The sequence below is a fragment of the Lethenteron reissneri genome, chromosome 37 (genome assembly GCF_015708825.2).
Source record: "Lethenteron reissneri isolate LAM-NWPU_2019-01 chromosome 37, ASM1570882v1, whole genome shotgun sequence".
NCBI lineage: Eukaryota > Metazoa > Chordata > Hyperoartia > Petromyzontiformes > Petromyzontidae > Lethenteron > Lethenteron reissneri.
The window spans coordinates 3,164,671-3,189,490 of record NC_083815.1 but is presented as its reverse complement, the minus strand read 5'-3'; the positions used below and the strand labels follow the sequence as shown (position 1 = coordinate 3,189,490).

At 54.2% G+C, this 24,820-nt stretch overlaps 1 protein-coding gene across 1 annotated transcript in view; it reads right to left on the bottom strand.

The window, feature by feature from the left end:
* LOC133351468 (non-muscle caldesmon-like) overlaps window positions 1-24,820 on the bottom strand; it is a 75,605-nt gene that overhangs the window by 28,147 nt on the left and 22,638 nt on the right. The window contains exons 2-7 of the mRNA XM_061566700.1: window positions 17,799-17,905; window positions 3,038-3,178; window positions 2,142-2,529; window positions 1,235-1,293; window positions 865-997; window positions 221-367 (exon numbers count right to left, since the gene is read on the bottom strand). Of these exons, the coding sequence (XP_061422684.1) occupies window positions 221-367; window positions 865-997; window positions 1,235-1,293; window positions 2,142-2,529; window positions 3,038-3,178; window positions 17,799-17,881 (951 nt within the window). The 5' untranslated portion in view covers window positions 17,882-17,905. The remainder of the gene's footprint in view (window positions 1-220; window positions 368-864; window positions 998-1,234; window positions 1,294-2,141; window positions 2,530-3,037; window positions 3,179-17,798; window positions 17,906-24,820) is intronic.

Below are 24,820 nucleotides of genomic sequence, written 5' to 3'. Positions count from 1 at the left end.
CCTATGGGCATCGTTGGGAAACGTCGGCATGATACAAATTAATCATCGGCGAGACCGATTCAAGACCGGCAAGTGCCACCCCTAGGTCAACTCGACCTACAACAATGCAAAGATACCGCCCGACAGTAGGTGCAGGGTCACAGGTGGGCGGGCGGCCGTCACGGCACTTCCCTGCCTCCACCGGCCCGTCGCGCATGACAGACACTCGCTACCCACTCACCTTTCCGCTGGCACGGGGCAGGAGGCCGCCGAACGACTCGTCCGCATCGCCGGGAGACGTCTCGGCGAGGGCCGATATCTTCCGCCGCTTGTCGTCCGCCAACCTCTGCCGCTCCGCCTCCTCGCGCCTTCTCTGCTTATCCTCCTCCTGCGCGCGTCAAAAAACCCACGGGCGACGACGGGGCCGCGGGTTGGCGTCCGCACAATCCACGGCCGATGCCGTCGGGCAGCGCAAGCGGCGTGGCTACCGGGTGCGCAGGCGGTGCAATCGCACCGCCAGAGCCCGTGGGCTGCAGGAGCCCGGAAGGGGTGGGAAACTTGGGACGGGGCGACCGGTTTATTTCAGCCGGCGAGGCCCCATCGAGCGAAGCAGCTACGTTACCGGGACGACCACAGCCCAAGACCGTCGGCAGTGGCGGCAGTAGCGGGACATCGCAGTGGCATAGAGTTGCGTGGCCAGGTGGCTTCTCAAAAATAGCTATATAGCTCAGTGGGCCTTTCCTGGTAAAATAAAAAATTGTTTAGTTTTAAGTGAAAATCTCCCTTAACGTCTTTTATAAATCCAGCGTAAGCCAAATGGAAATGTTTCTCCTTAACGCATTTCACGTGACCGTCCGCCGGCCTCGGGCAGAACTTGAGACCGACCTCCTCTCGTGCAGCTCTCTCCTCTTCCTCCTCCTGCTGCTGCTGCCTCCGTCGCTCTTCCTCCTCGTCGTCGTCCACTTCGTCGTCGTCATCGTCGTCGTCACCCAGGCCCCGCGAGCGCCCGTTGGCACGGCTGTGGGGGGGCGACATCGGTGAGACGAGGGCACGGGGGAGACACGGCACGCGCGCCCGTGTGTGTGTGTGCAACGGCACGAGTTACATGCGTGTATCGTGAGCGGATGAATGGAGGAAACGTTACTATCGCAGGAGTGATGCGTGCAGAACTCTCCCATAGTGGGAAGAAGAGGGGTGGTTTGGAGAGATAACCAGAGATGTTCAGTGAGATAATCAAAGATGATAACAATCCCACCTCGACTTCCCCCATGAGCGGCTGTCTTCATCTTTTTTCTCATCATAATCATCCTCCTCCTGAATGAACAACAATACAACAACGATAATAATGACAATGCGTTCACAATCATAATAGGTTATTTGGAAGAGTAGGCTAAACATACCTTCTGAAGGGGCTCTCTCTCTCTCTGTCGATAATAGAGGCTCAGCCACTAGCAGTGGCGTGGACAAGAACACACCGCTACACCTCTACCACGTTTACGGTCATGAGCGAAAAAATAATTATATTGGCTTTTAATTTTTTTACAAGAATTTCCATTGTAATCTATGTTTTTGGCTTTTACAGATGCACAGATTCCTACAAAAAGTATATATGCGGGTTATCTGGCTAATTCATTGGTCGATCACCACACAGGTGTTGCAAAACTCCCTTCCAAGCGAGCGTCGAGGAGGAGCCGTAACCCCTTCAGCTCGCCAGGTGAAAGGCGGTACAGTAAAAAATGTGGACTCCACCTGCGCTCTCTGTGTGGGATAGAGTGTTCCCCCCTCGCACGCGTGAGTTTTCTCCAGGTACTCCCGTTCCCTCTCGCACGCAAGCACCCATTAATTGACCGGGAATATTTTAGTGTAAAGAGGAAGGCAGAGCTTGGGCGATTCCTGGTGCCGGCTCACCGCTTGGCTGCTTCTGACTTTATTTCCTTTCTCGCGCCCCTTTTGAGTCGATCTCTACCTTCCAGAGCGAGCGAATACGCAACGATACGGCGTCGTCCAAGTGCGACCGCATCTTAAGACGGCCGTACGGAGGCAATCGGCGGCGCGTTGTTTTACGCACCCACTGGGAGCGGGCGGGCGTTAGGAACCCAAGGGCGAGTCTTGAAACCGGTCTCAAACCTCATCACCCGCCACGTGCGAGGATCTCTACCCACCTTCTCGTACTCCAGAGCCTTCTTCCGCTCCTCCTCCTCCTCCTCTTGGCGGAGGCGTCTCTCCATCTCACGCCGCTCCTCCTCCTCTTCCTGCTGGCGCTGCAGCTCCAGCTCCTGCTCCCTCCTTTCCCGCTCCCTCACCTTCTCCCGTTCCCGCTCCCTCTCCTCCCGTTCCCGCTCGCGCTCGGCCTCCTCCTCCCGCGCCGCTGCCGCCGCTGCCGCCGCCGCCGCTTCCTCCTCTTCCTCTTCCTCCGGCTGCTGCTGCTGGCGCTTCTGACGTCGCTCCTCGCGACGACGCAGACGCTCGGCGTGCTCGGCCTCGTCGCCGTCGTCGTCGCCGCCACCGCCGCCGCCGCTACGGCCGTCGATCTTCGCATTCGTCTCCTGCCTGCATCGTCCCCCGGAGTCAACCACCACCGTCATCATCATCATCACTGTCATTGTCACAACCACCACCGTCATCATCATCATCACTGTCATTGTCGCAACCACCACCGTCATCATCATCATCATCACTGTCATTGTCACAACCACCGTCATCATCATCATCACTGTCATTGTCACAACCACCACCGTCATCATCATCATCACTGTCATTGTCGCAACCACCACCGTCATCATCATCACTGTCATTGTCGCAACCGCCGCCGCCATCGTCATCGGCACCGCAACGACCACCAACGCGAGCATCGAACTTTTGAGCGTGACGCGCGCTCAAAGTTCGAGTCCAATGGAGTACCAACATCATCATCACCATCACCACCACCGCCATCACGGCCACCGCCATCATCACACGCCGCAAGCGTGACGGGGAGCATTGTGGAGTCGGTGAGAATTATGGGAGGGTGGGGTGGGGGAACTGCTGCGGGGCATTGTGGGAGAGCGGCGGGCACCACCTGACGTTGTTGACGGGCGCGTCGCCGGGCGTCTCCTGGGCGGCGGGGGCGGTGCCCGAGCGGAGGCGCTCCTCGCGCGCGCGGCGCCGCCGCTCCGTGGCCGCCTCCTCCTCGTCCTCGCAGCTGCGCAGGTTGATCATCCTGCACGGTGGGGGAGGAACGAAGAGATTTAGGTCAACGCGTCGTGTGTTAATGTGCGTGTGTGTGTGGGCACGCATGATAATGACGATTATCTGAACCGGTGCTGGGTCTCCCCTAGGTCGACTCAGCCTCTAATGAGTAACCTGGTGAGGGTGTGTAAAAACATCCCCACTGGGGAGACAAAGGCGGACGGGCGTGGTGCTGGCCACCCACCCCCTCTCGTGTACCGTGCAGGGCTTCATAGGTGCGCTCTAACAGCACTCGCCTCAACAATCCGTTAAGACTATACGGGGTATTTTTGTCTCTGTGGATTATATCAAACATTTCTGATGTTTGGCTTTAAAGGATCATTCTGTACGCATTTGTAATGTCTCCGTGCGAGTTAAAGTGACGTCACTTGATGCTGCGTGACATCACTATTGGCATGAAGAGCAAAGGGAAAGTGATGTCACGAGAGTGATGTGACTTCACGTGATGTCATGCTTTTCGGACCAATGCGCAATTTCGTGTCTAGGATAAAATTTTGATTTTTTTTCCGATTCATCCCGAGTGCGCGCGTAACGTGCACATCGTTTGCGCGTGGGCCCATTTCGCATGGCCTCGCTGCACCTAGCATGGCAAGAAGCACCGTGGGGACGTCACCACCACTTAGCAGCCAATCGATGGTCATTGCTGTTGTTGTGAACAGGGAGCGGCAGTGCAGTGGCGGGCGCACTGCGGTCCGATCCCGACAAGCCTGGGTTCGATTCCCAGCCAGGCTGACAGCAGTGGTGAGGGATATCTGAACCCTTCTCTCCTACCAAAGTGCAATGCGCTATTCATTGTGCCACCAGTTCCACCATTCGTTTGGACACATATATACATTTGGTTCCTCGTTGCATAGTCACAAAATAGCTAAAAGATGTATTTTCTTTTTAATATAAATATTCTACTCGTCTTGTTATGGTGAACAAGCTGCCATCAGGGGGTCGCCTAGGCTTAAAAAACTGCACTGAGATGTTTCTTTACATTGCGGGCTCGATAATGGTACTCACAACTGCAGCTGCTATTATTACCGTTAGCAAGAAACAAATTTGCCCCGAAAAAAAACGTAAAAAAACGAACACTCGCAAACTTGTAAACCGGTAACGCTTTTGGCTCGCACCATCGGCATTACCGGAGCCAGCAGCCTTGTGGGGGTTTTTTTCGTAGGGGGGTTGATGGAGACGTGCTTATTAACGTCTTATTATAACTTGGCACGCTGCGGAAACGTAATCATGTGACGATTACACCCACCCCGGAGCCCACCGCTCCGTCGCCGAGTTCACTGCCACCCCCCCCTCGCTGGGATCGCGTCAGCTGCTCAGCCGACATTTCCTTCATCCCCCGTGACTCACGGGCAGCGTAACCCGGCATCAGTCAACGACTGACTGGACTCAAACCTCATCCGGCCATCGCTGGGGGAAGACGCGGCTATATCCTCCTGCGCCGATGGACGATTGCGAATAATAGCCCCAGGGCCATGGCTCCCGGTCACCGATCTCAAACAAATATGAGCGTTCAACTCGCGCTCAAAACGACGGTGACCCCGTGACGAAAGTTAATTCTGATAGTGTTCTCGAAGGGCTTCCTCTTACCCGCACGATGGCTCGGACAAAAGGAAGAGCGTTGCGCACGGATAGTAGGAAGGTTTGCGGATAATAGGATGTGCGGATAATCGAGACTCGGTTAAGAGGCGTTTCGCCTCTGAATGTAATTTGTATCATTGCTTGTTCATCATGGCCATCAATCGTCCTGTACAGCGGCTCTCTTATTACTGCGTCCCTGCCATATCTTGCACTCGCTCTTAAAATAAATAAAATAAAATGCTCTGTTGGTTTAACTCGAGCAGAACACATTAAATATGTTCTGGCCGATAGATCAGTTTTGAGTTTCAGCCGTGGTATGCCTTAGACCCGTACACGTACAGAGACACAGCTCCACCGTGTCGCCGTATAGACTGTTGGGGCGAGTGTTAGCACACACCTATTCAGGGCAGTGCAGCACAAGAGAGGATTACGTGGGCCTGCAGGTCTGCTGGCCCACGTCGTCCTCGCTTGTGCTGCACTCATGCCTGACCACCTTTGTCCCCCTAGTGCTGACGCCAGGTGTCACCTCCACGCTGTGTAAAGTACAACGCATTTCCTCATGCAGTGCTTGGACCACTGCAGGCCGCTGGGGGTGAGTGCTGGTTGTGAGCATCTACTGAAGGCACGCAGAGTGGCAGTGTAGCGGTACCGCGCTGATGTTTACGCAACGCTGATTTTTCTCTCTCCGTAATCGCAGCAGTCGATCGAATCTCAAAGGGTTAGTGAATAATCGTCGCCCGTCTAGCCCGGGGACGTGTGGCGGTAGATCTCACGCACGTGATCCACGTGCGGACCTGTAACCCCCGCCATACACAAAGGTCGTCTTGCCTTCAAGAGATGTTTTTTTTTTGTCCGCTGGACGAACGCGAAGATTTACGTGGAGGACACTCGTGCTCAGGGTGCGTCGGTTTGCAGAGGTGCCCTCGACACGAGACCGACACCACAAGGGTCAAGGCTTGGGATGTTTCGTTTATTATTTTTTATACGAAGAGATTCTGAACCCGGGGGGCACAGGTGTGTCAATTCAGGCCGAGTCTCACCGAGGCGACGTCCAAGACCGGTTAAGTCGCCGCTTCCTACTGACGCTAGCCGTGCCCAGAAATCAAACGCAGTTCACCGGGGTTCATGGCAGTGCAGTGCATACATCATTGCACCACCGTCTCCGACACACAACAACCACCACCACCATTCGCGATGAAGTTGTGGTAACGTCACCACGGTGTTGGCGCAGGCCAGGCACGCGTTTAGGCCCCGGAAAATGATACCGCACACACACACACTACATTTGAGATACTGTACTAACAGTGATGCACAAGCTCAAACAACAAACAACGTAACAGTCTCATCAAATAGCACTACTTGAAATAATTTAAAAAATACACAATAAATATTTAATAGGCGACATGTTGGGCGATGACAGAGCGGTCATTTCCAGAAATGTATGTGGAATTATTTATTTATTTCTCTCGCACACGGACAAAGATCCCCGTGTAGCCTTAACAGACTGCTGGGGCAAGTGCTTTTCGCGAGCAACTATGAAGGCCGGCTCGTACACACAAGGGGGTGGGGTGGACAGCATCACGCCCGACCGCCTTTGTCTCCCTGGTGGCGATGTTTATACACTTCCCCAGGTAATCATTTGAGGCTGAGTCGACCTAGGAGAGGCCCATGCCCGGTTCAGATACTCGTCATTGGTGCTGGTGGCCGTGAACTGGAATTGAAATTGGGTCATCGGTTTCGTAGCGCAGCGTAGCGCTAACCACCGCTCCCCGCAACACAGACACAAAGACATGTACACACACACATGCACACATCTGCATGCACAAGCATTAACACACAGCACGTGCACCCAACAGAAGATTTACTTTGTACATCAGGGGAGGAGGAAACGGAGGGAGAATTCGTGAATTGTGAAGTCGGCAAAAGCCTCCATTATCCTCCCCGCAGCCTTCACGCTTCCCACAAGGCCACATTCTTTTGTTCCCTGAAGGAATTTTCTCTTAAAACACGAGCAAGTGAGCGAGCGAGAGAGAGAATTCCTCTGCAAGGGAAGTGTATCTACCAGCCGACACTAAAATATACAATACTGTACTTGCGCATTCCTTCCCAGAAGCACGCCCCGATTGCGGCGCAATATATTCCCCCTCACTCTTTAAACGCTAAACAGGCAACCTCATAATTTATTGCCGAAGATTTGAAGGAAAAAAATATGTGTTCTGGTCGCCCATCTTGAGCCATATGTTGTGTCAGGGTTAGGGCTCGCATTGAGGCACCCTGTCTGAAAATGACAAACGTTGTGAGACATTTTTTTTATCATTAATATTTACATCAGCCTCGGGTTCCAGATATGCATTTTACGGCAGCTGTCTGCGTGCGTCTGGGAAAAAATAAAAGAAGGGAAGGAGTGGGAGAATAGAGGAAAGGGATGGAAAAGTAACGGATAAATGGAACCAAAAGGTCAGGAGAGGCGAGGATCGGGGGAGGGAGGCTTCGCGAGGGCCTCACCGCTGCTAGGCGGAGCGGCTGCGTCTGCGTTCACAGCGGCCAGCGGGGAGAGTGGAGTGGGGAGCGGTCGTGTAGTGGTTGGCGCGCTGCGCTACAAACCCGATGACCCGAGTTCTATTCCCGCTGACGGCCAACACCAGCGACAATCATCTGAACCGGTCCTGGGCGTCCCCTAGGTTGACTCAGCCTCAAATGATTACCTGGTGCGATGTGTACAAACATGGCCGCTTGGAAAACAAAGGCGGCCGGGGGTGGTGCTGGCCACCCACCCCCTCGTGCGCTGTTCCAGCATTCACCATTGCTCGCTAACAGCACTTGCCCCAACAGTCTGTTAATGCTATACTGGAGGGTTTTTGTTATTGTATATTGAACTTCTTTCACACCGTACATCGGGATGGGAAAATCTGCAGATAATTGCAGATAAAAGAAGGGATCTGGGAGTGGATAATTTGAGTTTTCATGGACCCCACAGATCGTGCGGATAATGGGGTCGCAGATAGGAGGTGTTCCCTACCAATGCTGTCCTGTAGTTTCCCACAGACACACGAATAACTAGAACTGCCCAAAACTGTGAACTTGGTTCAGCGGCAAAACTTGTCATTATGCAGTCAAAATGGCTTGCTCAGGGGCCTCGTCTTTGATACAAATGTAAAATATAAAAACAGAAAGTTTGCGTTTCTGTCTTTCCCATTTCCAGCTGTGTAGCTGTCGTCATCAGTAATTTGTTTGGCACGACCATGACAATCGTAATGCCCTGAATCCAGGAAAGCCTGACTCCGACCACTCTTCTTCGTGAGGGTTCTGCTACGTTGGGAAGTTGCTTGGCTTCATCATATTGGTAGAAACCGAATAAAACTCACGCAAACAACGTCAAATTGCCACACAGATGGATTCAATAATCCATTGCCATTACCTTCTGGCCACCGATACTTTCATCCAAAAGTGAATAGAAACTGGCTGACGGTAATACATATAAAGAAGTGGCTTATTGTCCCCAAAAACCCATCCCAATTCCTGACCACAATCAATCCCAGAATCTGCACTCTCTCTCCCCCTCCCACTCGCATCACATCCCCATCCTCCTCCTCCACATTTGTCTTCACCTCCGCCCGAATTCAACACAGCCGCCGCGCTCTCGTCTCTGCCACAGGCCCTCTTGGGGGCCCACCCGCCCATCCGCAACGCCCGAACCCCCCCACCCCTGCCTCTCCGACCCCACCCTCGTGGCCGCGCGATGTTTACACGATTCTGCAAGCCAAGCCGCCGCTCTCAAGCCCGCTATGCTGCGGCTGCGCGAGACATGAAATCATTGCCTTACATGGGCAGGCGGTGCTAAACTCTCCGCTCCGGCATCTCGTCCCATCCGCTCCCCTAGCCCACAGCTAGCAACAACTACCCCACCGATACCGACGGAAACAACGAGGCACCCCAGCGTCACCACCAACGATACCAATATCAACAGCGACTGTCGGTGATGCCAGCGATCTCCTTACCACCAGAATCACCATCAACACCATCATTACTAGTCCCATCACCAGCACGACTACCATTACCACCATCACCAATGCTACCATTACCATCACCACCACGAAACATCCCGTGACCACCAGCACCATAATTACCACCACCTCTACAACCACCACCCTCACCACCACCATGAACGCCACCAAAGACAAAGACACCCCGTGTAGTCTACCTAGGCAGTTAGCGAGCACCTATTAAGTCCTGAACATCAAATGAGGGTTGTGGTGTGGCCAGAAACACAAACAGCCACCTCTGCCTCGTCCAGTGCTGATGTTTACACACCACACCAGGTGCATCATTTAAGGCCGAGCTGACCTTGGGGTAGGTCCAGGACCGGATGTGATATCACTCGCCACTGATGTTGGCCGTGATCATAAATCAAACCCATGTCACGGCGGTCCGTAGTGGGACAGCTCACAAACTGCACCCCCCCCCCCCGTCACCTGAGACAAAGATCCGCCATGTAGCCTTAACAGACTGTTGGGGCAAGTGCTGTTAGCGAGCACCTATGAAGGCCGGCATGGCACACGAGGGCATGGGTGGCCAGCATTACGCTCATCCGTCTTTGTATCCCCAGTCACGATGTTTATACACCACACCAGGTACATATTGGAGGCCGAGTCAACCTAGGGGAAGCCCACGACTGGTTCAGATAATCGTCACTTGCTGTTGGCCGTGAGCGAGAATCGAACTCGGACCCCAGGTTCGTAGCGCGGCACGCTACCCGCTACACTACCGCCCCGCACCACGACTATCACCAGCTCCATCACCATCCCCTCCCCACCATCCTCACCATCACCACCCCCGTCGCCCGAGAGGTGCGGCCACACCCCACGCAGCACCCACAAGAGTGCGGCCGGCCAACATTCTGCGCATTCTTCCGCGGGATTTCACGGGTGGTACAGAAGGGGAAAACTATAATCCGCGAGCTTTCGCGTGGATTTACGGCCAGTAAACTGCTCTCTGGCCCTGAGAGCCTCTAAATGCCCCCGGCTTCATCCTCTACTAACACGGCGTCTCTCCCGTGATGCAGTTCTGTAGTCTCAGTCCGATGTTCCTTACTCACCACACTGGGTACAGCTGCAGCGGTGTAATGGCACTGCATCATGCCACTGCTCGCAGAAGGGTCCTCTCCAGAAGGTACAGAATAGGTAAAGGTGCAGCACTGCAATTTCTCGCCCTCATGACACTCTTGGTGGAAAGGCCATCCCTAGAGGGAACTCAAGGGAGAGCCTCTCTAAAAAAAAAAGGTGTTTTGGCCTACTCTTCCACGACTGGCTGGACGTCTTGGAAGAGGTGAGAGAACCTCACACTTTACCCCACCCACACACACGGCCTGCAGGTCAACTAACGATGACGTCACCCTTTATATCGCTGTGTGGACAGAGGCGGGGTTGTCAGCCTGGGAAGGCAGTCACCGCATTTAGTAAGCACGGTCAACATCAGAGCTGAGAAATATGCCTCCTTCTTAAAGTAGCCGCATTGACAGCTATAATCACAATGCAGGGGCAGCCACATTTGCCTGTATATTTGCATTGCGTACGAGTGGCTAATGCTTGACACACTGCAGACCGTACCGTTGATTTATTTATGTATTTGTTTATTTAAGATTTTCTTCTGCGAGGGGACCGGGCTCTCAGCCGGGCTTGCCGAGAGTATATTTTGGTTTGAAGAAATATTACCTATTGTTTTGCGCGGTCTGCATTTTGTTTATCTTGGCCATGGCTTTTGCACGCAACGGCACGCGGCCTTGCACATACGTACGTACGTTGAACTTCTTTCGCGCCGTACGTAGCCAACCCTGCTGATCGAGAGGCCTTGCGCGGGCCGACTGCCATAGTGGAAGCCAGTTGGAGCGGCGCGGGCTTGCGAGCACGCAGTTGGCGCAACTGCACCAGGGCTCCACCAGGGCCCCATCCGGGTCCCACCAGGGCACCACCAGGGCACCAACAGGGCCCCACCGGGGTCCCACCGGGGCACCACTAGGGTCCCACCGGGGCACCACCAGGGCACCAACAGAGCCCCACCAGGGCCCCGCCAGGGCCAGGCACTTTCAATCCCTTGCACTGAGGGCCCACGCCAAGCAGGCATCGCCACTGGGCACTCGTCTCATTGTGCAGCTGCTACGCGGCCCGCAGAGAAGTGTCGCAGCGAGGAATTTGAACTCTCGCCCGTAAATGAGACCACATGGAACACCCTCTATATCTCTCTGCCATTGTCATTCTACTCTCTGTTGTTCTACTCACGACTAGTATTTGTGAACCCAATGATGCAGCTACTCCACTCCCCGTGATGTTGGGCTACCGCTATGGCATCGGTTTACTCCCGTCCTTCCGGTTACGTTCACAATACTTTACTCTCTGTTTGTCTTCTCTTTGCCCTCCGCTTTAGCAAACAATCGACAGTTTCTCTGGGGTTATCCCCGTCATGCCTATGCCCGTGTGTCCGAAATATTTTAAGTTTCCGCCTATTCTGCTACGGTGCACAGTGGTCGGACTTTATCAACAATCCTTTGTGCTTCACCGTCGTCAATTCTTCTCGCCGTCCACGGGGTAGGCACGCAGTCTTCTCCGGGTACAGCGGCTCAAAAGCCGTGGTCTTTCCCTCTGCTGCCTGGCGGCAATTGGTCACCCGAGTTGAGTCGATTAGATTCTGAACCAATTCCTACGACACACTTTACATTGTCATGAATTCAGCACCATATGCAGATCGAAAAACGTAAATTCTTTTTTCCGCAGTCCGACGCGTTTATTGTGGGCGTAAGAATCCATTTTCTTGTATCAATGTATCGTTACACCCCGACCGGTCGCGTGCGTGTCTGGATTTTAGTTTTTTTTCCCATTTTACAAATTCAATTCAGGCCTCAATTATAGCTGGGCCTCTCCAGGTCAGCGACCTGGAAAATATCTCTGCTGCCAGTACACCACATCCAGTAGAGCCATCACGCGATGACTGTATATCTGCCAGTCAAGTGGCACCTAATCGAGTCTACACAACGACGTGGGATAATATTCAGCGAGCGAGCGAGCGTGAGCCCTGATCGTATCGCGTTTGCACACCCACGCGACGCTCCCCTTGGCGATCGTCGGTGCAGCCGCCGTGGGAAGGATTTTAGGCTCGAGACCGCGTCTCCCCGGCCGTTCCCGTGAAACGCTACGTCGATGACACGCGTGATAACCCCTGCTCGCCGCTATCTCCGACGCGAGCGTGCGTGCGTCGCACGCTCCGGCTCTGGCGGTGCGAAGCCGTGACGGGACGATGACTGACGATCAGGGTTAAGGAAGGGCGATGGTGGTGGTGATGGTGGATGTGGTGTCGGCAGTGGTGGTGATGGAAAGACTTACAGCTGCCGGCAGACATGGATACAGGCACAGACAGAATGGTGGAGAGAAACGCACACGTGGAGATAGACAGAGAGACAAAGTGTGAAACAGACAGAGAGCAAAAGTTGGATACAATGGTGGTCATGGTGGAAATGGTGATGGCAGCCGCGGTGATGATAGGCGGTGATGGTATGGGGAGAGAAAGAAGTGGCGTTGATGATGGTGGCAGTGGTGATGGTGGTCAGGGGGAGACATCAGGAGGCGGCCGTGATACTGGTGGTGAGGTAACAATGGTGATGATGACGATGGTGGTGGTAGTTGCGAGGGGGGAGGAAGCGGTGGTTGTGGTGGTGGTAAGTAGGGAGAGAGGTGGTGGTGGTGAGTGGAGAGGAAAGTGGTGGTGGTGGTGATGGTGAGTGGGGCGGGAAGAGAGGTGGTGGTCGTGATGAGGAGAGAGGGAGGGAGGTGATTATGGTGGTGGTGAGTGGGGAGGGAAGAGGAGGAGGTGGTGGTGGTGGTGAGTGGGGAGGGAAGAGGTGGGTGTGGGAGAGTCGTGGGAGGGCTCCGAGCCAGGCTTGGCTGTTCCCGTGGCCGGCAGGGCACGCGGGGCGGCTGACGTCTTAATTGGACGTCCAGGAGGACGCGGCTCCCTTCCCGTCTGCTCCCCGTGGACCCGCGCGCAACGAACCGGATCCACGCGGCAAACGGATCCGGATTTGTCGCTCGGACTTCTGCCACGGTAGTCCCGTGGGCTCGCCTCAGAATTGGTATTTTTTTTTATTCCTTTTGGCTGAAGCCTCTTTATTGCATTAACTCTGTCCCAGACGTAGAGAATGATGACACCCGTGGTTGGAACGCCTTTGTTTGGCAAAGCAACCCAAAGATCTGGCTGATTGTAAAAAAAAACGTTACGTTTTAAAATAAGCGTTAAATTTAACGGCAAGTTTTGTAATGATGGTGTTAAACAGGGTTGGAGAGTTCCACCCCGCCTTCACGCGGCGATGAATCGCATCACCGTTTGTTATTGTCTCGTTTGTACAGTTTTGTTCGCTCCATTATCCCTGAATGTCATCATCGGCATCGTCAGCCATTCTCTATCCACTGCTGAGCGAAGTCAGTCCTCCTCCCCACCCCCCCATGAAGTCCCACGATACAACAACCCGTTAGGGCTGCGGGCCGGTATCATGGGCCCCCATCCCCGCAGAGGGAGGCCATCCTGTGTTCTCTCCTCTGGCTGCCACTCTATTGTCAGTCTCGAAGCGTCGGCCATCGCCCCTTCAAGCGACCTACCTGAAGTACGCTCCGATTTCTCTTTCAACTTGCGTGCGTTCTCTCATCCGCGAATTCGTCGTTCGAGCGTTGCGCCCCCCTGCCCTTCCATTCCTCGCTTCGTATTCCCCCTGCGTGCCTTTGATGAGCGCGGCTGGCCGTGTACGTTGCGCGAAAGAAGTTCAACACGCGCACATACACGCCGCTTTTCGGCCGGCGTTCCCTTTCACCGACATCCCACGTTCGCCGAGCAGTCTGCACGATGTCACTGGTGGCCGAGCCTGCGGTCCTCTTACTCCTCCGCAGTTTCCTCTTTGTGTCTCGCGGTGTGCGACAGTCCGATCAAATACAAAAAATTCCGGGGGGGGGGGGGGGGGGGGCTGGGGAGGGGGATTGAGGGAGGAGGTGTAACGGGGGTAGGAAAAACAAGCGCAAGCGTTGTGCGCCCTCCTCCCCGTCCTCCTCATCTCTCTCTCTTTCTCTCTGTGGTGCGTGAGGAATGTTGGCGGCGGGAGTAAAGGAGAGGTGCAGACGTGCAGGTGATGCGGGGACCGCGGGCTCCGGGCGCGGCGTGTAACATGTGCTCGGTATAACGCGCCTTACCTCACCGTGCCACCGTATAAATCAGATGAAAAATTGGCAATTGTTTCAAATTCCTTTTGAACCCGGCTGCAGCGGTGTGGGGTGGGCGGCCCGGGGTAGCGGGGGAAGAAAGAGATGGATGTGGGGGTGGGGACACGGTAGTTGGGGGTGGGGTTATGAACGTCTCCCATTCTGGGTCGGACTTACGCGACGCAGAAGAGAAACGGCCGGCACCATGCACAGGAGGTGCAGTAAGCTGGTGCGGGGCCTACGTTATGGGCAGCGGAGGGCAGTGCACCGAAATGCATAGGCGCACTGCGCTGTGCCGTGCTCCCCACTTCAACCAATCCACAGTGACCAGCGTGGCGAAGTACAGGTCAAAAGACCCACGCGGCGTGGCGAAGCCCTCATCCAGCGGTGTGATTGACAAAAGGACTACGCAAGTAAATCGTACGCAGATATAACGCTCGACGGTGGCCAAACAGCTCGGGGGGGCGGGGGTGGGGGTGGTGAGGCCGTGTGAGTGACAGGGAGCCGGCTCCACTGAGAACCTGGGATCGAATCCGGGTTGCAGGCGGGGACCGGCGACACGGTGTCAGCCAATCACGCGGAGAGGGAGCGGTGGGATTGAGTTTGATCGTCAGCACTTAGCCAGTGACGGACTGGAGAGGCCTCTATCCAACAGCGAACCGAACTTGGCTCATGATGATGATGATTTTTTTCCAAACACTGCACTGGTAGTTCAATCGGCGGGTCACATGTGGTGGGGTGAAGTGTGGGGTCCTCCCACCTCTTCCAAGACTTTTCTGGCCAGCGTGGAAGAGTAGGCCAAAGACACTCTCTTGAGAGAGGTTTTCTAGAGCTCCCTCTAGGGCAGGCCCTTCCGCCAGCAGTGACGTGAACGAGACATTGCGGAGCTGCACCTTTACCTATTCTGTGCTGTATATACAATGTTAATGTCGCTATGCTCAGCACAGTCTAGGATTGCACAGCTGCAGTTCACAGCTGTGGATGTAGCAGAGTGTAAGCGGGGCTCTGCTCTACCAGGGAGGGAAATTAATCTCGTAGTTTACTCATGAAACTAGAATGGTTAAAACACAAAGCAGACTTCTCATAATCAAGCCTATTGTTCATTTCCGCAGTCCGATTTTTCCACCCCGAAAAATAATAGCGGGTCAAAGTTCCGGAGATTCACAGCTCCTACGCCAGATCCTAAATGGCTTCATATCCTTCCTGGATTAAAGTTCTCAACGGTCTCGTGTATAGAGCTCATATGCGTCACTTCACTGGCTTGTCATTAACTGTACTATTTCATGGCACCATCATCATCATCGTCACAACACGATGAACGCACCAATGCGTAGGTGTTTCGCGGTTGTGCTTTTTAGCTCTGATATGTTTTCAGTCGAGTTATCGACCGGATAATCAGTGGAGTGATGGACCACTTACATCACCAGATCGCCCACTCCTTATGAGTGTGGGCATTGCTGTGCGCGCGAGTTAGCACACGTGTGGTTGTCGAGTGGGGAGCGGTAGCGTAGCGGTGAGAGCGTTATGCTACAAACCCGGCGACCCGAGATTGATTCCCGGCCAACACCGGTGACGATTATCCAAATCGGTCCTGGGTCTCCCCTAGATCGACTCAACCTCAAATTAATACTTGGTAGGATGCGTAAACATTAACACTGGGGAGACAACGGCGGCCGGGCGTGGTACTGACCACCCACCCCCTCGTGTGCCGTGCCGGCCTTCATTAGGCGCTACTCGCCAAGCAGCGTTCGCCCCAACAGTCTGTGAAGGCTACACGGGGGATCTTTTGTCATTTGCGAACGTGCTGCTCATTGTCCAACTAAATTGGAGAAGCTTCCAGCGCGTGGAGAGGTACGTTGGACATCGTACAAGTGGTGCAACGAGCGCCAACACCCGAACACCCAAGGCGAGAGCAGTTATGCAATTTAACCTGGGAGTTTTCGGGTTACTTTGAGCATTCATAATGGACTGCATTCACAAGAGTGCGCAACAACAAACATTCTAACTTCTTGAATTTTACGGCATTTTAATGGCAACTTCATCTCACGGTGGTGTACAAAATTGTGAGACCGGTCCATCACAAGGAACGAGGAGGTGTAGGTCCACTACACTATTACAATTATAATAATAATTGAGTTTGTTGTCAGTCCACATCTACATGAAGGCCTCTCCATAGTGTCAGTCATGGTCGCTGTTTGTCCAAACTTCACCGCACCGCTCTTCGCGGGTTGGCAAAGAGGAAGCCCGGCACCGGGTTAGACTTCACTCGCCGCTGATGTTAGCCGTGGCTGGGAATCGAACTCAGGGCACCAGGTTAAACGTGCAGTCTGCTAACCACCGTGCCACCACTGCCCCGTGCACTGTACACCGTTAGGTTTTGTTGAGAAGAGGCTGACAGCCATAGACAGAGGGGAATGGGAATAGGAATGAGAATGGGAGGGTATTTGGGGATAGGCAGAGGAGAATGGGAAGGTATTGAGCCTGGACTTGAACTGGGGCAGGGAGTCAACAGCATGGACGTGTGGGGTGAAGGAATTCTAGACCACGGTGGGGGAGTAGCCAAGGGTAATGAGCCACAGTGCACTGAGCAAAGTCAACCGGTGGCTTCAAAACAAAACCGAAATCCTTGGTTGCTGGAGAGAAGACTGCGTGGAGGGGAGTAGAGAGAGATGAGGGGGTGGAGGTAGGATGGATGTGAGCGGGCATCGTTGTTTTACTCAACGACAACTAAAACTCAAAAGCCACGGTGGCGGAGAGACACGAATCGCCCCCCCCCCCCCATGCATGATCAACGGCAGACACCACCGCTCCCCATCGACGAGGCGAACGGACGAGCCTGAGAAAGTCGAAATTCTGCTGCCATCCGCGGTAACAAGAAAACCCCGCGGTGTCTGGCCGGCAACTATGGCGGCGGCGGTAGCGCCGCATCCTGTGTGCACGTACAGTATGCCGGACTTCTTTTGCACCGTGCGTAGCCGGGCGTGCTAGTCGGAGGTCGACGCCACAGACGGCGTCTGCACCCCAGCCCCACCCCCGTGGCATTAACCCACCTGACCCCTCCCCCAACAATACATCTAGGGACATAGGCAGAGGGTAAGAGGAGTATTGCTGCGTATAGTTCGTGTATGATGATGACCAATGGCCATCATTATACGCTCACAAAACGAGCAGAGTGCCGGACAGCTAAAAACACGCAGCGACTCGGCACACTCGCTGCACAGGTGGCGCATCTGCCGGTCATCTCTGTCAGTTAACACACAACACCTGGGTCTGGTCCGTGATTTCCTGCAGGAAGCCTTTGACACTTCACGTGACGTCAAAGTGCACCTAGCCTGGCACAAGAGCGGTGGTGATTTCACCCGTACTTAGTGTGTATCTGTGTGTGCGCATGCAATGCCTCTGTGTGTGTGTATATATCTGCGTGTTTGTGTGTATATCTGTATGTGGTTAGCATGCTGCGCTACAAACTGGGCGACCCGAGTTTCATTCCTGCTCACAATCAATAACAGTGGTGAATATTTGAACCAGTCTTGGGCCTCCCATAGGTAAACTCAGCCTCAAATGAGTACCTGATGCAGTGTGTAAACATCACCACTAGGGAGACAAGGCGGCCATGGCGTGGTGTTGGCCACCCACCCCCTCGCGTGTGCCGTGCCGACCTTCATTAGGTGTTGCTGGCGAACAGCACTTGCGCCAACAGTCCGTTGAGACTACACGGGGGACCTTTGTCTTTGTGTGTATGTGTGTATCTATGTGTGCGTCGCGGATGGCCGCTCTCACCGCTCGGTCTCGCGTCTCATGTCCTCGCGTTTCTGCCGGCGCTCTTCCCGCCTGCGTTCCCAGTCGTCCATGCTGTCCGTCATGGTTCCCTCGCTCGCCTGCTCACCCTGCGGTGGTAGTGGCGTGGTAATAGCGGTGGTGTTTGTAGGGCGGTGGTAGTAGTGTTAGTGGAGTGGGTGGTGGTGGTGGTGTTAGAGGTGTGGGTGGTGGTGACGGTGGTAGTCGTGTTAATAGTGTGGGTGGTGGTGGTGTTAGTAGTGTGGGTGTTGGTGTGGGTGGTGGTGGTGATGTTGGCGGTGGTGGTTGAGGTGGTCACATTGGAGTTGGTTCGTTGGCAGGCAGGTGGGAGACAGGGAGTGAGGTACAAACACACCATCGGTTAATAGACACAAACTTATCCGATTATCCATAATCACATTGCTTTTCATGAGCCCCACCACATTACCACATTCAGGCTGCCAAGTGCGCCGCACAAAGATCCCTCTTATTGTACGCCTTAAGGCCATAATAATCAAATTAAGTATTTGGTGATACTGCGTTGGCAGTGGTGCACAAGTACAAATAACAAAAACGCAAGACATTCGTCAATAACGCCGCAGCCTTAAAAGGAAATACGGTGTTTATATAGAGTGAGGTTTCACGGTGGATAATAATAGGCCACGAAAGTTTCAGGCGCGCTCGACGAACGAATAAAAGTGCAAACGTCCAGCGTGTCGCGCAACAATCTGCACGCGATTCACCAACCCCTCATCCAACGCGCCCGCATTGCAGGCGTGGGCTCCTCTCAAATTAGCACGATAATTAAACAAGAAACATCTGAAATTCTGGGCTGCGCGAGAGCTCAAAGCCAGACGTTGAGAGCGTCCGGAAAAAATGCGACCCTGAGCCGATGCACGGGGAGCGTGGGGCGCGGAAAGTATGCGGGCGGAGGGGACGCGGGGATCGGCACACCGCTGCGCCGGGGACGGCTCCCACGGGCGGCCCACCCAGCAATCGTGACCACCGCACCACCCCTTACCACACCATACCACACCGCACCACACTACCGCACCACCGCACATCACACCACTCCTTACCACACCGCACCGCACTACACTACCGCACCACCCCTTACCACACCACACCGCACCACACTACCGCACCACCACACATCACACCACCCCGCATCACACAGCACCACACCACACCACCCCATACCGTGCACCGCCAGATTGGTTATCGCGACCCCTGCAAGACTAGCGATGCTGCAATGCATCAGAGTCTGTTCGTTTTGAATCAATGCTGCTGACGCCATGCACTGATGGAAGTCTATAAAATAAAAAATAAAAAAATTACGTGGCGAAACACTCATATGAACGAGATTGCATCACCTTCTCATTTATTTTCGCTATATTCTCCACAATGCCGCTAAAGATCATTTCGTGGTTATGTTGTTGATGTTGCAGCAACGTATACTGGTTTTTTATTCCGGATTTTAATCGCAACCCCAGAGTCGCGACGAATCCATCGAATAGCGGGGGAGGGCGATGGTGAAGGAAATAATGACGGGTACCTAATCACCTCGGACTAATTTTCGTCCGCAAGCGGCCTCCTCGCTCACAGCCTAGGCACCATTGCCACTCGCTCCGGGCTCGGCTCAGCCCAGCCTGAGCCCGGCGTAGTGTGCCGGTCGGTGATCCCAGCGGAGGTAATTTTAGAAAAGGAGGAGGAGGGGGAGGAGGAGGAGGAGGTAGAAAAAAAATTGAGGAATTTGTTGATACAGTTTGCGGTCCTCGAAACGGAACACAGAGTTTCCTGCTTAAGGTGCTGCGATTTCCCAGATAGCCATCGCACAGGCGGCGTGTGCGTGTGTGGGACGTGTTCGCGTGTTAATGCGCACGTGTGTGCGTCTGTGTGCGCAGGGATGTGCGTGCGTGTCGATGCACACGTGTGTGTGTGATGCGTGTTCGCGTTAATGCACACGTGCGGTTGTGTGTTGCTCTGTGTGTGGTGCGTGTGGGATGCGTGTGCATCTCAATGTACATGTATGGGTGCGCTCGTGTGTGGATACGTGTTGCTTGTGGTTAGCGCACTGCAATACAAACCCGGCAGAGCCGCGAGTTCGATTCCCACTCATGGCACACATTATTGACAAATATATGGTACCAGACCTGAATTTCCCCTAGGTCGACTCGGCCTCAAATGGGTACCTGGTGTGGTGTGTAAACATCAGCATTGGGGAGACAAAGACGGCCGGGTGTGGCGCTGGCCACCTCCCACCTCGTGTGCCGCACTGGCACTTAATAAGTACACACTCGCTAAAAACACTTGCACCAAGAATCGTTAAAGGCTATATGGAGGATATTGATGTAGGCGTGCTGGCTTGTGTCCACTTCGTGTGTTCTGTGTGTGTAGCACCATCTCAGTGCATCGAGCTGAAGGTCGCATGGCCAGACGCCTCAGCCACACCGTGGTCGAGATGTTAACTCCCTTGCCTGGTATGCAGGAGGTCGTGGGCTCTATCCCAACCCTGACGCCTGCTGTATATTTGGAGTTTGCGGTGTCTCTCTCCCCGTGGTCGCGCGAATTTTTTCTCCGGGTCGTCGAGTTTTTTCCTCCACATTTAGAATCCACGTGCGTTAAGAGTGCATGGCTGCTATAAATGTCCACGTGATGTGATAAGCCACTTCGTTGAGCTCTCATTTGTGATGGCCAGGTCGCTTCCGAAAAAGAGCTATAGAGCTCAGTGGGGCATCACCTGGTAAAATTAAAAATAGTTTATAATTGTATAGTTTACACCGCGGTACGGTCACTGTACGGCCCCTCCAAGGCCCCTCCAAAGCACCCGCCGTGACCGGCCTGGCCTTGACACAAACGCAGGCCAGCTTTAGTTGTGTTTTTTTTTGGGTCTGGCCCCATGAGAAGGCCACTGATTGGAGACCGGGGGACGGTCAGTTCCGTTTTGTTTGCGGGGTCGCTCACCACCGCGCTGTGTGAGCCGCACACACTGCAGCGGGCGAGTGGTGGCGTGACCCTCTCTCATACAGCAGTGGTGCAGCTCCCGCGGCCATCACTTCTGCTTCTTCTTCCCCTGCATGGACAAAACCTCGAGAACCGTAACGATTCGTCGATTGAGTCGACTAATCGCCAACTAAGTTCAATCCTACGACTTGTTTTTGTGATTACTCACCCCCCCCCTCCCTTTAAAAATGGCTTCCGATTCTCCCCCACCCCCACTTAAAACCCCCTAAAAGCCATGGCCATCACCTCCCGTCCAGCGGCACACATTAGGACATAGGTGAAACATTTTTGTACCGATTATCTATTCGATTATTTGACAAATTTAATTAAAGTGGAGATTTTGGGGGGCAGGGATGGGAGTGGAGGGGAAAGTATCTCTTCTCTACGCACGTGTGCCGCTGGACGGGAGGTGGACGGGGGCACGGTGATGTCATTGACATCATCGGGAGCCACCGTCACACTGGGATGTGGCCTGCGTGGGGTTTCCTACCTTGGGGAGAAAATACGTGGGGGGGGGGGGGGGGGGCGAGGGTTGCCACCCATCCGATTTTGACCCGGCCACATGTGCCGCTGGACGGGAGGTGGATGGGGGCACAGTGATGTCATCGACATCGTTAGCTGCGTCATGCCGGGATGCGGCCTGCGTGGCGTTTCTTGCCTTCGGGAGGCACGACGTGGGGGCGGGGGTGGGCGAGGGTTGCCCCCCGTCCGGTTTTGACCCGGCCAGTCCGGGAATTGGGTATCTGTGTTCGTTCGGGTAGCAGGAATTTAATTGTATCAACCTCTGGTACCGCCATTATAGTGTTGGAACTCCCATTGCAGGATACCGTACAGTTCTGATGGACGTAGGCCCATCGGGATCTGCCTGGTCTACAGTGGAAAAGCGGGCAACGTCGCGTAGCAGGAGTTGTCTGCCATTTGTAAAGGGGCTTGAATCGTTTCAACCATGGCAAAAGTATTAAAGTCAAGTTCATTTTGTTTAACCAGGTGGTGAGAACTCAAGGGGCCAGGATGAGCCTCGTTTGCAAGCGCGATTGAAACCGGGGTCATCCAAACGACTGAAAGGAAATATATAAGTCCGAGCGAAAACGACGGTGGTGTCGAGCGAGAAATCTGAAACTCTCCTCGACTCTGAGACTCGACGAGTCGGTCCCAGCTCCGCTCGCAGCACGTGTAACGTCTAACGGGGCCCCGCACCCGGTCGGGGGATAGGACGGGGTTCGTTAAGAACCCACGAATCGCACGACAGGAAATGAATGCCCTTGAGAGCAGGCACGATCGGAATGATTTACAAAGAAAGGGTACAGTCCTCCTGCCCCGTGTCATGTAGCTGCATATCATTCCACCGCAAGGAGAGAGAGGAGACAAGAGAGATATTAGAGCAGTGGTGTCACGGGCCATAATCATTACGGATCTGTCTCATTCCGCAAAAAAACATTCTTTCGTGAGAGTCCCGCTTTAAAGACAGCGACGGTCTGTGTGTCTGGATCTCTCTCTCTCTCGCTGTCTGGCTTAGCAACTGGCAGGGGGAGAGAAGAGCATGGGGGGGGGGGGGTGTAAGGGAGGGGTGAAGTTCTGCAGTGGGGGGTGGCGTGGTGGGGTAGAGGGGATGGAGTGTGTGAGACGTGGAGGGCTCCACGTGAGGTCTCGCGCCTGGAGTTGTGATGCAGACGATGGCAGGAACGGATGATGATGATGATTATGGTGGTGGTGGTGGTGGGGGTGGTGGGGGTGGTGGTGGTGGTAGTGGTGGTGGGGGTGGTGGTAGTGATGATGGTGGTGGTAGTGATGATGGTGGTGGTGGGGGTGGTGGGGGTGGTGGGGGTGGTGGTGGTGGTGGGGGTGGTGGTGATGTGGTGGGGGTGGTGGGGGTGGTGATGGTGGTGGGGTGGTGGGGTGGTGGTGGTGGTGGTGATGGTGGTGGGGGGTGGTGGGGGTGGTGATGGTGGTGGGGGTGGTGGGGGTGGTGGTGGTGGTGGGGGTGGTGGGGGTGGTGGGTGGTGGGGGTGGTGGGGTGGTGGGGGTGGTGGGGGTGGTGATGGTGGTGGGGGTGGTGGGGGTGGTGATGGTGGTGGGGGTGGTGGGGGTGGTGGTGGTGGTGGGGGTGGTGGGGGTGGTGGTGGTGTGGGTGGTGGTGGTGATGGTAAATGTGCCGGCTCAGCAATTGCTTGCTCACGCGAATGCTGGCAGAATGGCAAGCGTGAAGCATAGATAACCCCTCTGAGACGATATTGGGCCTACTCTTCCATGCCAGCAAGGCGTCTTAAGACGAGGTGGGAATGCCCACGTTTTACCCCACCACACGCAAACTGCCATGGGCCTAACCGTGACAGCAATGGAGCATTCGACGATAATGATGACGGTGATGATGACGATGATATATGATCGATGACCGGTTGCTTCCCGCCTTCACCAATCCGCTTTTGAGGAGCGTGGCGAGATAACGCTCTTTAAAAGATGGTAACGATCACGTTTCAGCCGATGCCGATTGTCACAATGACGACGACGATGAACGCTTTGCCGCATTTTTTTCCCAACGTTCTGGCCACTTTACTGGTGCACGCGCACGCAAAAAGCAGAAGCAGGTGAGCAAAGAATCTGCCAGGGATTTCATTGAGGAATGTACCAACAGTTTACAGCCCACCAGCTTTACTCCCCGTTAACCCCCCCCCCCCGCCCGCACACCCATTAGAAAGTGAACCGCTCCAAGGCAAACACAGGTCACTTGCACGTGGGCAGTGTTTATGTTAGGCTAATCCATTTTTCTGCAGGGGAGGGTGGGGTGGGGGTGACAGGTGTCAGCGGCTGTGCCGATGAGAGGTGCAAACGAGGCAAGTTCCCTTGCATTGTCGCAAGGGAGCAGCCACATCCTGGGTGTGGTGTGGGACGGTTCGGGCGCGGGGGGGTGGGAGGTGGTGGTGGTGGTGGCTCGTGGGTTGCGGCGGGGTCGCTTCGTGGTGTGGGAAACTTCCTTCAGTGAAGTTTTATAACAAAAATTACAAAAAAATGCCATTGGAATGCTTACACCTGCGCACGCGTACCCATCCCTCCGCTCGCGAAAGCCGCCAACGTTGTGGGATCGCACTGCCGCACGAGCGTGTGGGGTTGGCAAGCGGCTGTCTAAGAGGCTGTCTAAGAGGCTGTCTAACAGGCTGCGACAGTGCCGATGAGACCGAGGGACGCCAAAACCGGGCGGCGTTTTTCACCTCCCGGGCCAGAAAGGCCGATGAGACCCATGGACCAGAATTAAGGGTTTTTATTTTTTATTTTACGAAGGAAAAACATATGTGTTCATACGCTTATGTATTTATCATCCAGAATGTGATGTGGCATAGGGTGACGGCTTGGAGAGGTCTTCATCTAGCAGTGTATTGATTACTGCTGATGAGGATAGATTTTATTGCAACGGATGTCAAAATCGTCATCATCAACGGCATACGGCTAAATTTACCCATAAGAGCACCAACCCCATTGGGTCTTGGATACGAAGCAGATTTGAGCCTGGTTAGTATTATGGAACGTAATCCCAAGTGTGTTGGCTTGGGATGTCAGGTGGCCAAAATATGGCATCTGTGCGGAGCTCTGGGCGTCACCTCTTTGAACGCGTGATGAAATTTCTCCCGGTGCTACAGTTTATTCCAGCGTAATGGGAAACTCTTATTATTATTATTGGTGGAATTGGCCAAACATTCCAGGGAAGGGATCCTCTCGAAAGAGAGTCTTGATATTCAGTGAGACTTGTCGGGATAGAGGGCATAACGATTACAATGACCGTGCCAAACAAATAACTGATAGCGTCAGCACTCGAGTCAGAGACAAAGCTCTTAATGAGAGAGACAGAAATGGAAACATGTATTGGATATGCCCAGCCAACCCATTAATCAACGGCGTGTTCAAAGCGGTAGCTCTTTTGACCGCAGCAAATAACTTGTTTCACTGCGGGCAATTCTATTTATGTGTGTGTGGGACAGGAAACCAAAGTTCCCAGAGAAAACACATCCCACATAAGGAGAGCGCACTTC